Below are 20,912 nucleotides of genomic sequence, written 5' to 3' on the forward strand. Positions count from 1 at the left end.
TCCAATCAACGAGCGGTGTCTGGAGATGCAGCAGAACCCAAAGAAGAAGCGGTGTCCATTCCTACCGGCATTGCAGACGCCGATGCTTGATTTCAAGGACTCAATCGGAGGCAAAATCATGGACATTGAGGATTTGGCAAAGGAGGGGAGGAGGGCTGGTGTTTGCCCGTACTATGGATCGCGGAATGCCGTGCGTGCGGCGCAGGTCGTAGCGTTGCCGTATAATATGCTGCTGTCCAAGAGCGCGCGCGAGTCCATGGGTGTATCACTCAAAGACCATGTGGTGATTGTTGACGAGGCGCACAATCTGGTGGACACCATCCTCGCCATCCACTCGGTCACAATCGACCTGCACACTGTGGCGGGGCTTGAGGAGATGGTGCAGATGTACTTTTCAAAGTACTGGCGCCGCCTCAAAGGCAGCAACACCGTGTACATCCGCCAGACGCTGGCGCTGCTGAAGGCGCTGCGCAAGTACATGCATGGGGTTGCCAGTGGTGGGGAGTCGACCAGTGTCCTGTCAGTGAACGACTTTTTGCAGCGCGCACATGCAGACCACATAAATGTGTACAAGATCGACCGGTATCTGCGCGAAAGCAAGCTAGGGCGCAAGCTGAACATGTTTTCTGATAGGCGCCATTTGGAGGAACTCCAGGCTGCACCAAAGCGGGGGAGGGTGGAGTCGATGGAGACGGCTGGCAGCGACAAACCAGCCATTTTGTCTGCGCCAGCTTCGGGGATTGCGTCGCTTGAGGCGTTCATGGAGTGCATTGGGAGACCGGACCGGACCGGGGCCCGTCTTGTTGTGCGTACACTGGCTAAAGACAAGCCCACAGTCGAGCTCAAGTACCTGCTGCTAGATCCGTCTGAGGCCTTTGGCGAGATTCGCAGGGAGGCACGCGCAGTGATCTTGGCTGGTGGCACCATGAAGCCAGCTACGGACATCGTCGAACAGCTGCTCCCTGATATCCGGCGTATATCAACTGAGGATACTGCTGATGAGCATCGGAAGAAGCTTGACCCACATAGCGCGAGGCTGTTTGCATGGGAGCATGTGGTCGCGCGCTCGCACATCAAGGCACTGGTGGTGGACAGCGGTCCGACGGGCCAGCCGATGAAGTTTACGTTCCAGGACCAGTCCGATATGGTGCGGATCCGCGATGCCGGCCTGGCACTGGCAAGCCTATGCAATGTGATCCCGGCTGGGGTGGTCGCATTTTTCCCATCGTATGCCCTGCTGGGGAAAATGTTTGCCGAGTGGACAAAGCACGGGATCATCCAGCGTATCGAGAGGAAAAAGCCGGTGTTCTGCGAGTCGCATTCTGCGAATCTCCAGGACATGCTGCCAAATTACATGAAGCGCGTACATGCACCGGGGTCCACTGGTGCAGTTCTGCTGAGCGTGGTTGGCGGCAAGCTCAGCGAAGGCATTAATTTCAGCGATGACCTGGGCCGTGCTGTCGTCATGATCGGCGTGCCGTTCCCTAACCTTGCCTCACCAGAGCTCGCCGAGCGCATTGCCTTCTACGAGTCGATGGGGAAACCCGCGAGCACAGCACCGGGTGGGGTGGCGGCAGGGAAGATGGGTCCGCGCGGGCGAGAGTTGTACGAGTCGCTGTGTATGAGGGCCGTAAACCAGTCTATTGGGCGGGCGATTCGGCACAAGAATGACTATGCTGCAATCGTGTTTTTGGATAGCAGGTATGCAGATAGCAGGATTTCCAGCAAGCTGCCGTCGTGGATGGCCCACTCCAGCACTCAGCCAGGGCAGAAGGTCGAGCATATGCCATTTGGGCCGGCTGTCGCTCGAATTGCTGCCTTTTTCCGACAAGATTTCTCGCACTGAATTGCAATCGATTCCATAGCATTAGTGTCCACTAGATGCAATGGCATTTATGGATGAATCCTACCAGGGCCACTCTTAGAGCGACCCGGTACCTGCTTTTATGGCTTGCTCGATTGCTTGTGATGTAGCCTAGACCGGTACTTGTACAAAATCATCGCCCACGATCGGCTATGTCGCATAATTATTCGACCAGAGCGGTTGTGGTGACCACATCGCATCGGTTTTCAGCTCTCAGTATTCACACAAGTTATTCAGAAATTACTTCATCACATATTCATACCACCTATCATTTAGTTATTCGCAATGCCAGACAACATGGATAACGATAGAGAGCGTGGGGCTACACACCACTTCAACACACGATCAACCTCATGCCCAAATAGCGAAGCAGGGGCAGCGAATAGCGTTATCTCCATCTCTGATACTTCCGATATCGATGACGGTGATGATGTAATTGCTATATCTTCTGATGACACTTCTGACAGTGAGTCTGAGGCTGGGGATATCCTGCCTGACACGGGCAAACAGGGTCGGCTGTCGGCTACTCCATTGCTCAGTTATCCCCACGGAACCGTCCGTATCACGCACTTGCAGGATGAGCGATCAGCTAGCGACGACATGATTACATTCGAAGCTTTGGTACAGCCCGAGAAGCTGCGCAAGGCCATCCTCTCAGCCTATGTTGTGGATATGGAATGGCTAACCAGCAAGTTTAGGTCAGAGACAAAAATCGTGCTGGTTGAGAACTACAATCCGAAGACAGAGCACAGAGGGGCTATGCAGTTTGACCGTGGAATGTTGACAATAGTTCACCCGGAATTCAATCCCCGGCAGATGTACCCTATTGTGCATTCGAAGTTCATGCTGTTGTTCTATGACGCGCATGTGCGATTGGTGGTAGGCTCAGCAAATCTTATCCCGGTTGACTGGAGTATAATCCAAAACATCTTGTTTATCCAGGACCTGCCGTATACGCCCAACCAGCCCCAGCCTACAACCGAGTTTGGGATATCGCTGACGGAGGTGCTTTTGGACCTGAGCGTGCCAAGCCAAGCAGTTGCCCAATTGAATTATATTGATTTTCGCAAGGTCACCGTGCACCTCGTTGCCTCTGTGCCGACAAGCTACCGGCGCAGCATCGACCATTCGACACACTACGGAATCAGCCGGCTAGCCCAGGTTGTGCATAAAATGAAGCCGCATATGCCGGCTGTCGACAATGCCAGCTTGAACCTGTATGTGTACGGAACCTCGATGAGTGCCATTACTGAACAATACCTGGCGGTGTTTTATAAATGCGCGCAGGGTCCAGATCCCCAGTCGCTGAACAGCATGTCCAGATGGTGTATGGATAAAAGCGCCGTGCGTGTATATATCGGGTTCCATACAGAGGACCAGGCACAGGAATTTAGATACGAGAGCCAGAGCCGCAGCAGCCTTGTGTTTATGCGAAGCATGTACACTAACTATTCGTTCCCCAGAGACCGGTTGTATAAGATCAGGGCCTCTTCCCCGCGGGTCGCCACCCATGCCAAGGTCATCATGGCGCGCTTGGGCAGGGCACAAGACCATGGATGGGTATACCTGGGCAGCCACAACTTTACACAGGGGGCATGGGGCCGGCCGAAGGATACATCGCGGCCCAACATTAACAACTACGAGCTGGGCGTCGTCATCCCAGATATCAGCTACTCTGTTGAGGCAGGGCATACACATGCCATGTGGAATGGTGTCAGGGTTCCACTTTCATTTGATGTAGACTGGGAGCCATATAACTACGGGGATATACCATGTCTTCGAGATAATGTGTAGATGCTTCGGAGCTATAATATATGTGGATGCATCCAGGGAACCAAGGTCGAAGCAATAGCTGTTACCAGTATGACATGTGTATCTAAATGTCGCCTTTAACAGTCGTCGCCATTCACTGCCAAGTAAGAAATACTCATCCAAAAGAAGCCTTTGGCACAAGTGCGACCCAGCACTTGGTCAATTCAACGTACAATCCAGTTCCGCTTATAGCTGTCACTGACGACGAGATGAGTATAAATTCAGAAGACAGTTATGTGTTCAACCCACTGCCGCCACCTCCTATCGAATTCCCTGACAGAGGAATCCACATCACTCATTTACAAGGCGAAAATGCCCCAGATGGCACCATAGTCACGTCTGACAGTCTTGTGAAAGCACACTTGCTGTGCGAAGTTGTGGTGGCAACATCTCAAGTAGACATGGATCGAGTGCAGCGTAGGTTTCTAATGGGTACTGAGGTCATCTTTATCAAAAAAAATATAACCTACAGAGAGAGAGCCCAGGGAAATAGCGGCTGGAAAGTGATGGTGTGCGGATTACTGTTAACCCCGTGCATCCTGGTATGAACTCTAAGCTTACACTGCTGTACTATGTAAGTTATATGTGGCTGGTGGTGGACTTGGCTGACCTGAGACTGTCAAAATGGGGTGCATTCAGAATATCTTGTTTGTTCAGGACCCCCGTATGAAATCGGCATTCTCCAGCTCGTGACCGAATTTGGCATGTCGCTGGGACAAGCACTACTTAATTTGAATATGCCACATGAGGTCGTTAAGCACTTGAGATATATCGACTTTACCAAAGTCACCGCATATCTAGTAGCTCCTATTCCGATTTGCCACCCACGCAGCAGGGTCTGTCCATTACACCACCGACTCAGAGGGCTGGTCATAGTTGCATATGGAATGAATGGACTGCAAAACACTGAAGCCCAGTACCGAAATACCAAAAACTCCGCTATGCCTCTATACATGTACGGAGCCAGGGTGGACACACTCAATACGCACGTCTTGCTGGAATTCTACAAGTGCACACAAGGGCAAAATCCACGGTCGGTAGATGATATACCGAGCTGGGAGGCTATAGCTAGAAGTCAGGTGCATATATATTGGGTTCCATACAGAGAATCAAGCCGAGGCACTCGAGCACCGCAAGGAAAGGGGCCAGTACGCATAGCCTGATCAATGCAACTACACACACTGCTCATTCTCAAAAGGCGGACTATACAAGATCGAAACAGAATTTGAGAATGCCACGACAAATTCTAGGGTCATGATCGCACACAGAGGCAGGAAGAAAACCACAGATGGGTATACGTGGGCTGCCATAACTTCACTCATGCATGCTGGGGCCGGCTGGGGGCAACAGGAAGGCCGGTAATCGATAGCTGTGAGTTGGGAGTTGTTCTTCCCAATGTTGTCTATGAGGAAGAGCACGAGAGGACGTACGTCAGATGGAATGGGGCGAAGGCTCCGCTGTTGTTTGGTACTGCCTAGGGTATGTATGGTACTGGTACCATTCTGTACATCATCAAAAGCAGCTAGAAGTTAGCGTTTTCCACAGCAAACCAGAGTTTGATAGTGCAGCAATAACCACATCACACCACATCACATCACATACAATACCATAATATCCATGGGTCACTAAGAGTAGTACATAAGCAAACTAGAAATTATCTACCTGGCTATTCCTTTGTGCTTTTCATATACACCAGCGTTATTTTCACATTCTGCCAACACATATCATGGTAAAAAATTCTGCACGGGACCTGCTTCGAAAAGCACGAGAGCAAAAGAAACGTCAGCAGGCACAAAGCAAAGCACGGCCAGTTCCACTACCGAAACAGCCCACCAACAACGAGCCCACACAATCAAAACGACCACTTCCAGATACAGATGACGTAAAAGAGGTGGCAACTGAAGTAAAGCGGTTGAAAGTTGACACACCTACAGAACAACAGTCAGCCCTGTCACTTGTCGAATATGGTAGTGACGGCAGCGAGGACGAGAGTGAACCAAAGAGTGAAGGAGAGTCAGAGGAACAAGCTGACGAGGCCAATGGCCTACCTGCAGGGTTCTTCGATGCTGGAGTAGAGCCCGAGGTAGATGGGGCAGAAGAAGACCCAGATGTCCAAATGGACGACGAGAAGCCAAATGACCAGCCTGCTCTGCCCGCGGGGTTCTTTGACAGTGCAACCGAGCAAAAAGCTGCAGAGACAAAAACCTCTGTTGGCCAGATACGTGTCGAGCAAAAGAAGGACCTGGCAAAGGATCTGGCCAGCTTTGAGGCGGAGATAGCCGATCTCGCCGAAGAGAATAGCCTTGTGCGCACGACCGATGAGGCAGATATGCAAAAGTCGGCAATCGACGAGCTAGACCGCAAGGACCGGGAGTGGAAGGCAAGGACACAGAGACTGGCCAAGATGCGAGCAGTCATTCAAGAGGGATTGAAGGAAATGGACGCGAGCCAGATGGAAACGAACGAGGAGCAGGCTGATGCGGCATCAAGTGGGTCAGACTCAGACATGAGTGACATAGACGAGATAGCGGACTGGCGGTCCCGGACATTCTAAACGGACTATATTTTTCTTTAAAATGAAACCGGGATATAACGCTATGTTACTTGGCATATGCCGAATTGAGAAGATCAACCGACAGCGTCGCTGGGATTGGGTCGTTGCGCAGTGCCGAGTCGACAAGGTGCATGGCGATAAAGAACTCGCCGGGGCCAAAGCGCCCATCGAGGTTGCGGTCTGCCAGTGCCCAGATGCGGCGCAGCTGGTCGTCCGAGAGGCGGGACCGCCCAATTACTGCCTGCACTTGGTCAGACGTCAGATACCCAAGTCGTTTCCCCTGTTTATCGAGCCGCTTGAACAGATGGCCATACCGGACAAGAGCGTCGCTGGGAATGGTGCCGTTTGCGGCCGAGTATGTGCTGTGCTGGATCGAGGCTGCACGTGGGGCCTGTTGGTGGGCAGCAGTGCTGGAACGAGCCAAGCTGGGAGCGCTTTGCTGGGGGCTGCGCATGGACATGGCGCGGCGAGCAGCATCGGATTTTGGTGGCGGCTGTGGCACTGTCACTGACGAGTAAATGGATGACGTGTCTGAAGGAGCTGCCGAATTGTATGAGTATGCGCTGCTGCTGCGGCTGCCACCCGAGGGAGTGGGTGGCACCGCGCGTAGGGAAGAGGCCTTTTGAGGCAGGGAAGGAACTGGACGCCGCCCCAGGATCCCAGTGCCTTTGACTTCCTTTGCTGCAGTGAGTGGGATGCTTCCTGAGCCAACTAAAGTCGATGGCGGTGGCTGGTACGCGCCGGGTAAAGCTGCAGCGGGGACTGCTGGTGGTGGGGCTATCACGGACTGTGCAGCTGACAAACCGCGCATCATCGGGGCCGGTTGCTGCTGGTTGGACTGCTGCTGGATATGCGCCTTCGGATCAAAGTTGTCCTCGAATCCCGCACCGCTGAACTTGCTGATGAGGTTTGCTGGATGTGGCTGGATGTTATCTTCAACTGGCTTCACTGGTTCCTGTACAATCTGCCTACTTGGGTGATACGGCAACATTGGCGCATCGTTCTCCTGCGAAGGGCTCCTTAGCTGAACCACCGGTTTCTTTGGCGGTGGAACCGGCCGCCGCTTCGGATCAAACGGCAGCGCTGGCGCATCGTTTTCCACAGCCGGGTTCTGCTTTTGCACAATTGGCTTCTGCGGTGCAGGGATTGGCCTGCGCTTCGCATCAAACGGCAGACTTGGCGCATCATTCTCGAACGCAGGGCCTGTAGTTTGTCCGACGCTGCTGATTAACTGTGCTGGTTTCTGAGGTAGTAGCGGCTTTGATCCATTCTGCGTCTTGTTTGCGAGAAACACTGGCTTGCTAGCCACCGCTGGCTTGTTGCCTAGGTGCCTAGCCTCCCACTCGGCAGCAGCATCGCGCTCCTTCTGATGGCGGTCGCTGGTGTCGCTGGTATCGTAAATGAGCGGCTTGTGTGGCAGAGGGGGCGGTGAGGCCTTGGTTGGCTGTGGAGCTGCTGGTTTGAACAACTGGGGCTTCGGTGCTACCGTTGGCTTGCCGCCAAACAATGACTTTGTCGCGACTGCTGGCTTGGGAGCCAGCGGGGGTTTGGGCGCTGGTGTGGGTTTAGGAGCCAGCGTAGGCTTTGGTGCAAGTGTTGGTTTGGGGGCCAGCGCTGGTTTGACCGGCAGAGCCGGAGCAGCAGCTCTGATGGGTTCAGTTTCCTGCTTGAATGCCTCCAACTGCAGTGTAGATGACAGCAAACCGTCCTTCTGAAGCTTGGCCAAAATATCCATACTGTCGCCTGCTTCTGGCGTCAGCTCTGCATAGACTACTGGGAACAGGCCGCGCTGGCCCGCCACAGTGCCCTCAAACCAGCCTTCCTCGCTCGATGGCTGCACGCTAGTCAGGATGTCGCCAGCATCGAATGTGATCTCCCCAGGGTTTTCAGCAATGCACGCGTAAATGGCCGTTGCCTTCATGGCTATCTCTAATAATAAGGGGCAAAAATGCTAGGGCTGGGACAAAATGAACGAAAGAGAAAAGAGGGACAGGAGCTGGCTGGCGATGTCCGTCAAGGGTCCGACAGGTGAGGCTAAATATAGTCACCCGAGGACAGCCAGGCAACAACACGGCTCGGATTTTCCCGAATCAGATCAGCAGCCTTTGTGGGCATACAGGCGTGATGTAGACGCTTTCCAGCTACAAACAGACCGCCTCCGGCTTTTCTTTCACATTTCTTGGCCTTCTTTGCAATTCAAGTTCTTTGTGCGAAAGCATTGGCAATGACGACAGTATATCCGCCGGCATTGTCGCACTTTGCTGTATTCTGTCCCGCGCTGGGCGCAACCGAGGACTCCACACATGAGCAGCTCCTGTTTTATGCCGCCGCTACGCTCCCTGCATTCTACCCATACTCGGCCAACGACTACTACTCGCGGACCGCACACCTTCGGCGACGGTCATCAGGAAGCGGCACTGTGAAATCGCACAGCCCAGGGCGTGCACATGCCAGCACCACTGAGCCCCACGGGAACCGTGAGCGCGTAGTGTCGCTGGATACGAAGCTGCGGGAGATCGGGCTAGCATCAGCACTGGTTATGTTTGCAGACACATTTTCGCCCAGCAACCAGTTTCACGTTGTGCATTCGGAAAAGCGGCGGACTGTTATCTTCACGCCTGAAGAAGGGGTCATCGTCCACCTGTCGATAGTTTTGCCACGCAAAGTCACTCCGTTTGGCAAGGAGAAGGATGCGTATTCCGTTGAATTCCTCGATAACGAGCTCGATGACCGTGCGATTCAACCGTGGCTCGAAGCAGAATACCAGGCGTTCCGATTGCTGTTTGGTCCAGTTGGTAGAGCTTTGCGAGGAGGGAGACAGAAAGTCATTCGCCAGCTGGACTCGTTCTTTGGGCGAACCGTGTGGGGCTGGGATAGACGGTGGGACAGAAAACATGGCGATGAGCTGGATCTCCTGCATTCGCTGTCTCCGCTGCCACAGCTTCCAGTCGGCCCAATCAGCCTGGGTGGGTTCGACGAGCTGTGGCAAGATATGTCGTCAATCGGCGACGAGGACGCAGTTGTTAATGACGTGGTCGTGCTTTGGCACGGGAACGAGGTGGTATGGAGCAGCTTCAAATCACACAAGGTGCTTCGTGCGATAGTTGCCTGGTCCCGTGTCGTCTATGTGCCTGCATTTGCACACGCAGCCGAAGCAAAACACAAGAGCCATGCAGCACCGCCCCACCGAGCTCTCGGTGTTGCTAAGCCTAGCACAGCGCGCCAGAGCTCTTGGGGCAGTAGCTGGTTGTTTGGATGGGGCAAGCAACAGCAGCAGCCACAGCCACAGCCACAGCCCCCATCGCAACAGCAGCAGCAGCAGCAGCAGCAGCAGCAGTCGGCGCTCAGACAAGAAAGCACCGGGACGGAGAGCAGAGGCAGTACAGGCAGCGAGTCAGAGATAGAGGTCGGCAATGGCGGATTCTCGCAGGTGCTGTCGCGCGCTGTTGATATGTTAGTAGAGCCACGGCCGCCAACGCCGCCAGAAGTGGACCCTGTGTTTCTGTCTGGCGAGCCTGTGCCCGAGCAATTCCATGTGCCTAATGACGGCCTGGACTCTGATGCCGAGTCTATTCACTCTATCAGGTCGATGGCGTCTGTGCGCACCACCGCCACTGTTGCGCTGTCTCGCCAGTCAGTGTCGGCGACGATCGGCAGGGCCAGGGCCAACACGCACATGAACTTTGGGGTGCCTTTGCGTGCCAGGAGCCACTCACGTGCAGCCTCGATTCTGTCCAACTCGAGTGTAGTCACCACCGATACAATGCAGCTGCGTGACGACACACGCGTATCATCGAGAAGCAGCTGGTGGAATTGGGGGTCTGGCGAATCACCGAGGCTGCCATCGATCCACAGCAACGGTGTGTCTGAGTCTGAGCCCTCGGGAACCGACCCTGCGTCGACGTTCTTGTTCACTGGCACGTCGGCGTTTCCCGGACTACCGCAGGCAGGAAAGGAGCCTGAAAACAATGAGCGCCCCGAGCACATTCTTGCAGATGACCTAGATGCTGAGGGTGCGAGCAAGGGGGAGACTATCAGCAGGCTTGAAGAGGCGATGGAGGAGGGCATTCCTGAGGTGTATGAGCACGGAATAGATGTCGACGTGAGCCGTGGTGTAGTACTGGCCCCCCGTGCCATTCCCGGCATGCAATACGACACACGGCTCGTCAAGCTAATGTACCAGGCTACCGAGGGCGCCGCAACTTCTCCTGTGCCAGCTGAAATGCCCCTATGTGTGGGGGACGCTGTGGCTCGGCATTTTGTGTACCGCTTTGGCGATCTCCTGTTTGTTGTTTTTGGACGCCCTGCCGAATCCAACGAAGAAGAGGAAGCTGTTGGGCGAGCTGGCCGGAGACGCGGTCGTCGCAACGGCGGCATGCGCCGCGAGACATTCGATTCTGTCAAATTCAGCTCTCACGACTGCCAGCAGATCGAAAATGCCATCCTGCGCTACGCAGAGAGCCTCCAGTCAGCCACACAGCGCGACCATTCCGACATATCCGCGAAGCGCCGCACGGCCATCCAGCAGGCCAAAGTCCGCAGGATCCCCCCCTATATCCATATGGACAAGACAGACCAGCTGGCGCGCACGAACTGGAAGCACGACGGTCCTCTGCCAATGAACCAAAGTTTTGCCGGCTACGTTTCTGACGATGTGCGCAGCAGCGGCAATGGCCTGGCATCAAATGTCAGGCGGGCAATTTCGGTCGTGCAGGGTGAGCAGCGTGGTGGGGCGGTGGTGTGTGCCCGCATGCAGGACAAGGGGTGGGTTGCAGGTATGGATCGGTGCCAATTCGAATGTGTGTGTGTCGTTGACCAGCCCAAGGCGACACTGGCGGATGCCCAAACATTTCTGAGTAAAGTTGCCAGTTTATGAGTGACCGTTTCTTACTGTATATTATAACTGGAATGTCTATGAGGCGGGAAAACCTGACTTTTTGGTTGTGGTGACAAGCATCTTTTGAACAGGCTGTTGGCAGAGTCTGCCGACGAATCAGTTTGCCATCTCTTCCGCGTCAATTGGCCCCAGTGGCCGTGGTGGATACGGGTAGTCGTGTCCGCCAACGTCTTGCCGATAGCTGAGCTGCCTTTTCATTGTACCAATAGGTGGAGGCGAGGATACTGATGACAGAAAGCAGGAGGAGAGAGGCACGATTTGTGATTTCTTGGAAACGTAGTACAGGAAATGAAAAATTAGAGAAAGCGAAAAAGATGCGCGTGTAGTGACAGGAGCAGGCGCCAGCACACACGTTTTGTGTGCCCTTTAACCCACCATGTTACATCTTTTTTGCCATCGTCATCTGGTCTCTGTTTGGTTCCTAGTTTTTGTGTTTCAGGTTCGCTGAAGGAAAGGCTTAGGAGAAGGCGCGCACTTGCTTATTGACTGCTGCTAAATTTTCTCCTCGCCATTGTTCTTCTCCGCATTCGACCATGCTGCAACCCCCTGAGTACATGCCCAATGGCCAGGGACAATTGGCAGGTGATGTGCAAAATGAAAGACACGCCCTTGTTCCGCTGCACACGTCCATTTCTTTTTGGCAGAAGAAAAACATGTCGGGTGGGCGAGGTTCGGTGAGGCCATTCCTATTCGCTCTACGGCGGATCTGTGCAGTGCTTTTTGTTGATGCAATCTGCTGCATATTTACCTTGGGAAGATGTGCAAAAAAGGGCTTCTTGTCACAAGGTTCTTGTGCAGCAGGTAGCACAAAGCAAGGTACTTGAATAGAGCGCATGTAAAGCTTGGAAACGACTAAAATTGCAGCACACTAGAGGGTGGCGTTCTCGGGCTACACTCTTCTGCGACTAATCGACCCCACATGCCAGCAGAAAATGTGCTTCCAGCAGAGGTATCCATGCTCCGACCGTTTTCGGTGCTATAAAAGCACCGCACATAGTAAGAGCAGGTAGAGACATTGTCTATGTAAACAGGTTTTGATTGGGCAAGAGACTGTCGAGTACGGCAGCAGTATGTAGTCACTGCTCCCGCCATGGCATGCGCTACATGTGCTGCTGCATTGGCATGCCACATAAATCACCCCGATGCCGCGATCTTAATCGGCTGATAGCCCAGTGAATTATTATTTTCGCATTGACTGGGCTGCCAGTGCAGGATCAAAATATCTAAAAATAGATATGCTGATTTCAGACATCCTGTATCTGGTCTTCCTGTGAACACAGGTGGTGTAGTGTTCTTGGATAATGTCCTAACCCTTGACATAAAGCCTTCAGTTCTCGCTCTTTTCCAATGCCAAATATAGTTAGTTTCTCGTACTTGTCCTTTTGAGTATAGCTGTTCTACATGTTGTTTACCATGCGCCTATTTCATACAGCTATAATCGTCTGTTGCGCGATTTCTGTGCTAGCGGCACCACTGAGTACGCAGCACAAAACACTCAAACCATCCAAGGATACATTCTACACTGCCAACAACTCCTTTGAATCAAAACCCCAAGGCTCGTCCCCGTACCTAATAGCCTACGATAATGCAGGGGTCCGCTCGTTCACACTCATAGCGTTTGACTTGCCTCAAGAAGTAATTGGTAACTCTAGCCGCGTTGCAAAATGCACAATGACGCTGGGAAAGTTTGCCTTCCCACCTACCGGTTCTGTAAATATCTTTCTGACTGCCACATCTGCGAACTGGGACGAGAAAACAGTAAGCGGCTTGAATGCACCAGCGGTAATGGGCGAGACAGTGCAGGTAGTTGTCACTGATACTCAGGTCCCAATCACGTTTGATTCAACGTATCTGTGCAGTGTTGCGGCTAGTAGTGGCGGTGGCAGTATGTCAGTGAGACTCGATAGTCCACAGGCACTGTACTCGACCGCATCGCGTGAAAATGGCGGCCAAGCATCGCTGCTAATCGAATATTAGTATATAGCATAGATGTGTAGTCATATCTGGTGTGAAGAAAGTCCAGGTCCTTGTCCAGAGCATACACCAAGGCATGCACTGGCGCCGTGTTCTCGTCAGATTAATCCATGCTTGGCCAAGAAGGTCCTAGTGCAAAGCAAGATGGCGGATTAATAAATTTATTACCAGCTGACAAGTTGATAATCCCATCTCTGCTTGTTCCAGAGCGGACCTCCGCGAATCTGTGTGAACCATGTGGAAAGCTGCAGGCCTCGGATGATGTACCAGTCACTGCATTCTGGGACATGCCTGCCTGGCTGTGACCAGATCAGCAGCATACAGTGACATGTATTTTTCAGCTTGGGTCAATAGCCAGGACAGAAAAGATCAGCATTCCATGATAGGTACGCTAGGCAGGTTCATTTTTGTTTGGCAGGCGTTGCCACAGTCATGAGACATGGCATGAAGGGCGCATGCTGTGCAGGATACAATCTAGAGAAAAGTGGCTCGGATCCTGCTCATTTAGCCCGATGCTTCACCAGTTGCCACACTGCAAGAAATCTTGTAGCACATAGGTGAGTTGTAGTTTGGAGAAAATGTGCGTTCTCGGAGGGGCGGTCGATTCCTGCGGGTTGTCTACATTTTGCACTATCCCCAGACAACACGTCGGATTGGCCTGGTACTCACCATCTATGAGCCATCTGTACAGGGGCATGCGATCTATTCGCATCTCTGTACCATCAAGGATGTACGTTGTAGCCACACCAACCAGAAACCAGCCAGCCTCGGGGATATAATATGGAGCGGGTGCATTCTCTTGTGCGTTCTCCCGTGCCACAAACAAGTATATTGATGCAAGACGGCAGAGCAGCAGAGAGCGACAGGAGCCACAGGCCACTACACCAACCCCTGGCACCGTGCTTTGCTCACGGGTTATTGCAGATGATCACAGGAGGGGAATCTGAGAAGGCACATGCTGCATTTTCCGTATGTGCATATAGTTTCTTGTGGTGAGTGTATAGGCTGAGTGTGTTGGCCAAGAATTGTCTTGTCTCGGTCAATTTTTGCTGTAGCTAGAAACAGCCCGACCAGCGACTGGGGTTGGGAATAGCGAGGTAGGCCGATACTGGCCACAATTAAATCGTTGGCAGGTGCTTCTTCTGAGCCTGCCTTACCACTGGCTCAGCAAAAAATTCAGATCGCTGGGTGCTGCTCCTACTTGCAAACTCGGCGCAGACCTGTATTTTATATGTGGCCCAGGTGGCTGCATTGCGGAACAGCGAGTCTCATGCTGCACCCTTTCATGCTGCGCTCCCTGTGGCTACTGTACAATTTCCAGTGTGAACTTCACTTGCAGTGGCATGACCACAGCCTGCCCGCATATACGCGTAGATGGACGAGAACACGCTGCTAGCGGGATTCGTTCGTGTTTTGCTGTCAACAGTCGCTGAGTGATAGAATAGCAAAGAACGGACAGCCCTCTCTTTCAAAAACTGAGGGAGATCGTCGCGTGAGGACTGCGGCGTATTCGGGCTTTTGGACTGCAGCATTTACGGCGAACGAGTGAAGGGGTACCTGTTTTATTGCAGGCCAATCTTATCCGATGTCGCTTACACACCGCCGCTCGCCTGCCGACTAGCATGTAAATCGCCAGCTAGCTCTAGAGACCAAATTTACTGGCTGTGGTGTCCAATTGGCCACAAAAATGCGCCTGGCCAAACCTGCGCGATGGCTGGTCTGCAGCCTGCTTGGTGCAATCAATGGTGCAGAGAGGCTATATGCGGGGGTGCCACCTCTCGGACTATGTCAAAGCCCGCTGCCTCTCTAGCCACCGCCATGCAACTGCAAGGTGATTCGCCCCTACTCCGGGCCATATGCAAGATTCAGTCATGTGCTGGTTGCCTCCATTTGTTGCTGTTATAGTGTGTTGCATCCCCGTGATGGCACTCCTGATCTGTGTGGGGATGTGGAGGATGTAAAACAGAATAACATTGAATCCACAGGGCAGATTCGCAGTTCACATTTGGCTCGCTACCAATTCCCAACCCAGAGGCACCAGTCAGAGTTCACAGCAGCGAACTCCCCAAAAGGGGCAGCATAGATACATACCCAATGTACATGTGAATCTGTGGCAGCTGAGCCTGCAGAAGCGAATTCGAAAGTAGACACATTCATTTGCACCACCTTGTCGATCTCACCTTCTGTAAACAAAAACGCAATAAATGGTAATTGATCCTAGCGCAGACTTTTTACACCGACCACTTTGCGCTTTTGGCGGGCAGGAAATCGCTCTGCCATCACTCGATAAGGCGGGCGTCAACACAGACCAGCCCTCCCACAGTTCCTCTTAGGGGAAACATCACCCATTTGGCCGGGCGAATTGTTGGGTGGATGACAGGCAGCCTGTAGGCCGACTTTGCTCTCTCCAATCGGGCAGCGCAATGCACGGCCTGTGCAGTAAGGCGGCAAGCGACTTCAACGTTGTATCTTCTTAGTCGTATGCTCGTTCGCTACATTGGTTGAAGCGCATGGTGCAGACTGAGAAGAGAAAGCTGACGGGCTATCCCCTAACGACCTCGCTTTGCACGGATCCTGCTCCAATTGGATCAATTCCTCCGTCCAAAATTGGAAACCCCGCGCAGGAGGACAGCTACGACACGCATTGCATTGACCGCCCAATGCCCGGTAGAGCCAAAAGCACTGTCGTTTCTGGGTGTTCTTTGCTGCCCGATCGTTGCGATAGGGGCACAGGGAGAGCGCTTTTGGAAACCACATACAGGCATCTGGTGGGGGGGGAGATGCGCTTGCAGCGGGGTATTGAGAATAATATACCGTGCATGGATGTGGCTCCTTTCTGGGTGTGCTCTCTGCAAGGTGCAGAAAGAGTGGGTGTTCGCAAATCGCTCACGTCGTTCTCTGGCGCCTTGGGCTCTGTTGGCCAAGCGGGATCCCTGCCTGCTTCTCAGCTGGGCTCAACCCCCCACTCGGAGCCGTTGATTCTATCACCCAAAGGCTGGTGAAGCCATTTTTGTATGCATGGGCGGGTGCCAGCAAGCATGTAGCACTTCACTTGGATTGAGTGGCATCTGCAAAGTGAGAAAAAAAAATCCAGTTTACGATTGTCACGATTGCAAAACATGCTGCGCGTAAGTGCCACTTGCTAATCCTTAGATGATGCTCACGCGCTGACAGCCGAGGGCAGTGTGACAGTGACCTGTCACAGCAGGCAGCTGGTCCATTTGCCGCCCTAGGTTCCTGAGTCATTCATAATATACTCCCTATTTACGCAGACAATGGGTTACCATTATTGCACCGATCTTGGCACTGTGGGGCAAACCGGCGGGGGTATTCCAGATTGCTCGGGCCGACGAGTATTTGGCCGCGCTAGAAAAATCTACTCCAGGTAAGACAGCGCGTGCGAGTCTGGGAAAATCGGATTCCAGTGACAGCTGGCATCCAGCTAGTTTCAGCGTTTCCGGAGCTGATGCATAAAGATCGCCCGCCCAGTGTGTTTTGAGCAAATACAGGTGGCCACCACACTAGCTCAGGATTTACATGCCATAGCGCGTCGCAGATGGAATGCCTGGGGTCTGGAGGGGTGCTTCCTGGCCCCCCTTTCCTCGCGCTGCTGGCTGTGCCGAAATGCGCCTTTTGGCCAGATTGTGTGCTGAAAATAGCCTGCAAAAATGAGGGACATTGCTCGGGGCCACTCCGAGAAAATCGTTCCATGACACCTGCTCTCTTCCCCATTTCGGGGAGTCTGAGGATGGACATGGGTGCCATTTTTCTGCGCGTGCGAATGGCAGCCGCGCCAATAAGCCGTCTCTGGGACTCCCTCTCCTTGCTGCCAGGAAGAGAGCACAGATGTATTGTCTGCTGAGGCCTTCTGCAGAGCGCCTTGCTTGTCCGCACCGCAACCCTCCAGCATCGGCGGAGCCCGCATTTGGGAGGCGTAGCCAAGGCGGGATTGATGATGTATATAAACAGTGCCAGTCCTCTGCCTTCCACAAAAACATTCTTGTCTCGAATAATCCAAGAACCCGGCGGCGTCTTCCATCGACACTTTAATCCTCTCACTCTATTCTATTCTGTTGTAATTTGTTAAAAGCATCTCAGAGCCGACCTCTACCCACCGTCGCCTATTCCTGATCTTCGCTCGTCTCCCTACCTAATCTAATATTCTGCAACCATGGGACACGCACAAACATACTTTGTGGGAGGTGTCTCCGCCCTCGGCGGTCTCCTCTTCGGTTATGAACACCGGTGTAATGTCTTCCATTTTGGAGATGAAGCAGTGGAAGAACTATTTCCCATCACCCCGGTTCGACTGGTGTCGGTGTCATTACCTCAATGCTTACTGCTGGCTGCTTTGTCGGCTCGCTGTGTGCCGGTTACCTTGCCGACAAGTTCTCGCGTAAGCGCTCCCATCATGGGTGCTTGCATTATCTTCATCATCGGCGTTATCATCCAAACTGCTTCCATTAACCGCGGCATGCTGATTACTGGTCGTTTCATTGCTGGTCTCGGTGTTGGTACTCTGTCCATGGTCGTCCCTGTCTATCAGTCCGAAGTCGCTCCTCCCACATTCGTGGTCGTCTCGTTTCGTTCCAGCAGTGGGCTATTACCTGGGGAATTCTGATCGCTTTCTGGATTGATTACGGCTGCCACTTCATCAAGAGCAACGCCTCGTGGCGTGTACCTATTGCCATCCAGATGGTGCCTGCTGTCATTCTATTCATTGGTATGATCTTCATTCCTTACTCACCCCGCTGGCTTGTGGATAACGACCGCTTCGATGAGGCTCGCAAGTGCCTTGCTCGCCTTGCGTGCTGGTGACGAGAATGATCCTGCTGTCATCGAGGAGTTCGAGGATATCAAGGAGGTTCGCCTTGAGCGCGAGACTGTTGTCCGCAGCTACACCGAGCTGGCCAAGTACCCGATTCGCCGCCGTGTCGTCCTGGTGTTGTCATCCAGGCTCTCCAGCAGCTCACGGTATCAACGTCATCATGTACTTTGCACCTTCGATCTTCAAGCAGTCCGGTCTCAGCTCCGACAACGCCTCACTTCTTGCCAAGGTATCAACGGTGTCATAATATGCTGGCCACCATTCCTGCCATTCTGTGGGTTGACCGCTGGGGTCGCCGCAAGACTCTGATGATCGGCTCGTTCATGTGTGGTGCTACCTACTTCATCCAGGCTGTCGCCACGGCGCCACTCAGAACAAGGAGAAGCTATCGATGGGAGCGTCGACCTGCATCTGCCTAAGGGTGTCTCGTACCTGGTCATTGTCATGGTGTACCTGTTTGTTATCTCGTTCGCTGCCTCGTGGGGCCCTGTTGGCTGGATCTATCCGGCTGAGATCTTCCCCATGCACATTCGCTCGCGTGCCAGCTCCATTGCGACCGCATCAAACTGGCTGTTCAACTTTGTTGTTGGTCTGGTTGCTCCTATCCTGATCAAGAAGATCACATGGGGTCTTGACCTCATCTTCGCCATTGTCATGTTTGCCGCAATTTTCATCATCTACCTGTTCTTCCCTGAGACCAAGAACGGTCTCTTGAGGAGATGGAGGTCATCTTCACTGGGTCTATATGGGCCCACAAGGATGCTGCTCGTATTGCTCAGTACGATAGCGGCCGTAAGGAGAAGAGCGATGACGTCTAATCATTTCTTGATATTAATTTAGCTTTGTCTTCTCATTCCTTTTGTCAACTATAGATTCCCTTTTGCGCGTTTCACCTTGTTAATACTGGCAACTAGTGGCGTGCTGTCTATTTAGAATGTCGATGCAAGCATAGCCTGGCGTAAACCCATTGCAGGCATGGCTGTGCTACAGTCGATATGCATCGCCACCTATTCGTAATTCATTTCCCCACCGCTTCGCTGCTCCCTGCACTCCCCAAAACCCCCAATTGGGAGATGGGCAGTGCCGGTTTGGTAATGTGCACGGTTTTTCCGCGTAAAGTTTCTAATAATTATGTGGAAGATATGTAACTGCAAGGTCTTCATGTTGGGGTCGGTCTATGCGCCGTGATAAAGATAATATATACAGCGATATTCAATATGCTGAATATACATAATGTGGAAACCTGGCTGCTGACAATATTGCTGAAAAGCAACGACCGGTTCTGAAAGTTGGCCGCTAGAAACTGCCAAGGTAAGTCCGAAGCGTGTCCCGGAAAGCAAATGGCAAAACTATCGGAGCCCTGTGCAAAAGTCCCAACTACAGTCCGCCGTTTTCCCAGTCACAAGCGACATGCACGGCAGTGAACTCGGGCAGCACGCCGACCGAATCTGTGAATCCCTGGCACTCAAGTAAATAATCGACATCAAGCCAGCAAACTGGTGATTAATGCGGGGGGGGGGACAACGCAAAATGAATGAGTGTGGACATTGCCGACTCGGCAGTTTACAGGCGAATTGTGCAATTGCAGATGGCCGATCTTGGATTGGTGGCGAAACAAGCAGGAAATCGGCGAGAGGCCATTGCTAGGCCGCTGGTTTTGCTTGCACATCTCTCTTGGCTTAGCTGGCCATCGCCACGCATGAAGCAGGTGAAAGATGCAGCTGGTTTCTCCTGACAGCAACAGCTGCTCTACAAAAGCGTTTGTTGAGTTGAGCATGCCAGTGACAGTGATCTACATGCCTATGATGCACACCAGCTATGAAAATAGAATTCCAGAGATTGAAAGAGTGCCGGAATCGGTGCATGCTGACCAGCTGGCCCGCCCGTCACCAGCTATTTTTGCCTCTCCAATAGAAAGAATCGCTGGACCAGGGGGCGCCTGGTGAACCTGGCTGGTGCCAGAATGCAGCAGGGGGCTATGGATCGGTGGTAGCAACCCACCCCACCCGTTGTGCTTTATGTTGGGTGAAAGGAACTTTCGTGTCAAACTGGTTTTTCTTTTTTTTTTTTGTTGAATGTTACGCTGATGCACACGAGTGGTGTGGCAGAGCAAATCAGCTAGCAGTGGGCGCGGGGGCCAACTGCCGGCAGCTGGTCATAGATCCACCGCAGATGCACAGCCCAGCATAAACAGCATACCAGAGTACGATAAATGCTATAACGAAGACGCAGTGCCCCAGTTCTTTTTGGGTACTCTTTTGCAGATGCTATATAAGTCGAGGCATCTACCCACCTCCCCACCTCCCTACTTTCCCTGTCTACCACACAGCTCTCGCTACCAGGACGCCGTTCAGCTCTCTATTAGTACTTTCTCCTAATTCTCCTAGTTTTGTTACTTGTACTCATCGTACACTTTATTCTCCTTCGCAGCCTAATACAACCCATCAAGCCCCCGCCTGCTTGTACTCAACTAATCCGTAACCATGGGTAGAAACGCGCAAGCCTACTTTGTGGAGGCATCTCCGCCCTCGGTGGTCTCCTCTTCGGTTATGATATCGGAGTCATGTCTTCCATTCTGGAGATGGACCAGTGGAAGAACTATTTCCATCACCCCCTTTCAACTGGGGTTGGTGTCATTACCTCTATTCTTACCGCTGGCTGCTTTGTCGGCTCGCTGTGTGCCGCTACCTCGCCGACAAGCTCTCACGTAAGCGCACCATTATGGCTGCCTCTCTCGTTTTCATCCTCGGTGCTGTCATCCAAACTGCTTCCATTAACCGCGGCATGCTGATTACTGGTCGTTTCATTGCTGGTCTCGGTGTTGGTACTCTGTCCATGGTCGTCCCTGTCTATCAGTCCGAAGTCGCTCCCCCCGCCATTCGTGGTCGTCTTGTCAGTCTGCAGCAGTGGTCTATTACTTGGGGTATCCTTATTGCGTTCTGGATCGACTATGGCTGCCACTTCATCAAGAGCAACGCCTCGT

At 52.8% G+C, this 20,912-nt stretch overlaps 3 protein-coding genes across 3 annotated transcripts; all 3 read left to right on the forward strand.

The window, feature by feature from the left end:
• The first annotated feature begins 1,998 nt into the window (after positions 1-1,998).
• DL89DRAFT_145055 (phospholipase D/nuclease) lies at positions 1,999-3,842 on the forward strand. Its single transcript, XM_040883490.1, has one exon. The coding sequence runs from the start codon at positions 2,150-2,152 to the stop codon at positions 3,656-3,658; it is 1,509 nt and encodes a 502-aa protein (XP_040739437.1). The 5' UTR covers positions 1,999-2,149; the 3' UTR covers positions 3,659-3,842.
• A 1,520-nt stretch (positions 3,843-5,362) lies between these two features.
• DL89DRAFT_271560 (uncharacterized protein) lies at positions 5,363-6,494 on the forward strand. Its single transcript, XM_040888933.1, has one exon. It carries the CDS (start codon positions 5,403-5,405, stop codon positions 6,228-6,230), a length of 828 nt encoding a protein of 275 aa, XP_040739438.1. The 5' UTR covers positions 5,363-5,402; the 3' UTR covers positions 6,231-6,494.
• Positions 6,495-17,512: 11,018 nt separating this feature from the next.
• On the forward strand, positions 17,513-18,747 carry DL89DRAFT_296694 (MFS general substrate transporter; the record flags this gene model as incomplete). The annotated part of the gene is made up of 7 exons (XM_040890727.1): positions 17,513-17,653; positions 17,695-17,808; positions 17,924-18,032; positions 18,067-18,118; positions 18,159-18,282; positions 18,350-18,580; positions 18,646-18,747. 7 exons carry the CDS (start codon positions 17,513-17,515, stop codon positions 18,745-18,747), a joined length of 873 nt encoding a protein of 290 aa, XP_040739439.1.
• Positions 18,748-20,912: the final 2,165 nt, after the last annotated feature.

Source organism: Linderina pennispora (assembly GCF_002104995.1).
Source record: "Linderina pennispora strain ATCC 12442 chromosome Unknown DL89scaffold_51, whole genome shotgun sequence".
Taxonomy (NCBI): Eukaryota; Fungi; Kickxellomycota; class Kickxellomycetes; order Kickxellales; family Kickxellaceae; genus Linderina; species Linderina pennispora.

Bases quoted from the DNA above. Each gene is read 5' to 3' on its own strand.
- DL89DRAFT_145055 (XM_040883490.1), top strand. From the start codon at position 2,150: ATGCCAGACAACATGGATAACGATAGAGAGCGTGGGGCTACACACCAC.
- DL89DRAFT_271560 (XM_040888933.1), top strand. From the start codon at position 5,403: ATGGTAAAAAATTCTGCACGGGACCTGCTTCGAAAAGCACGAGAGCAA.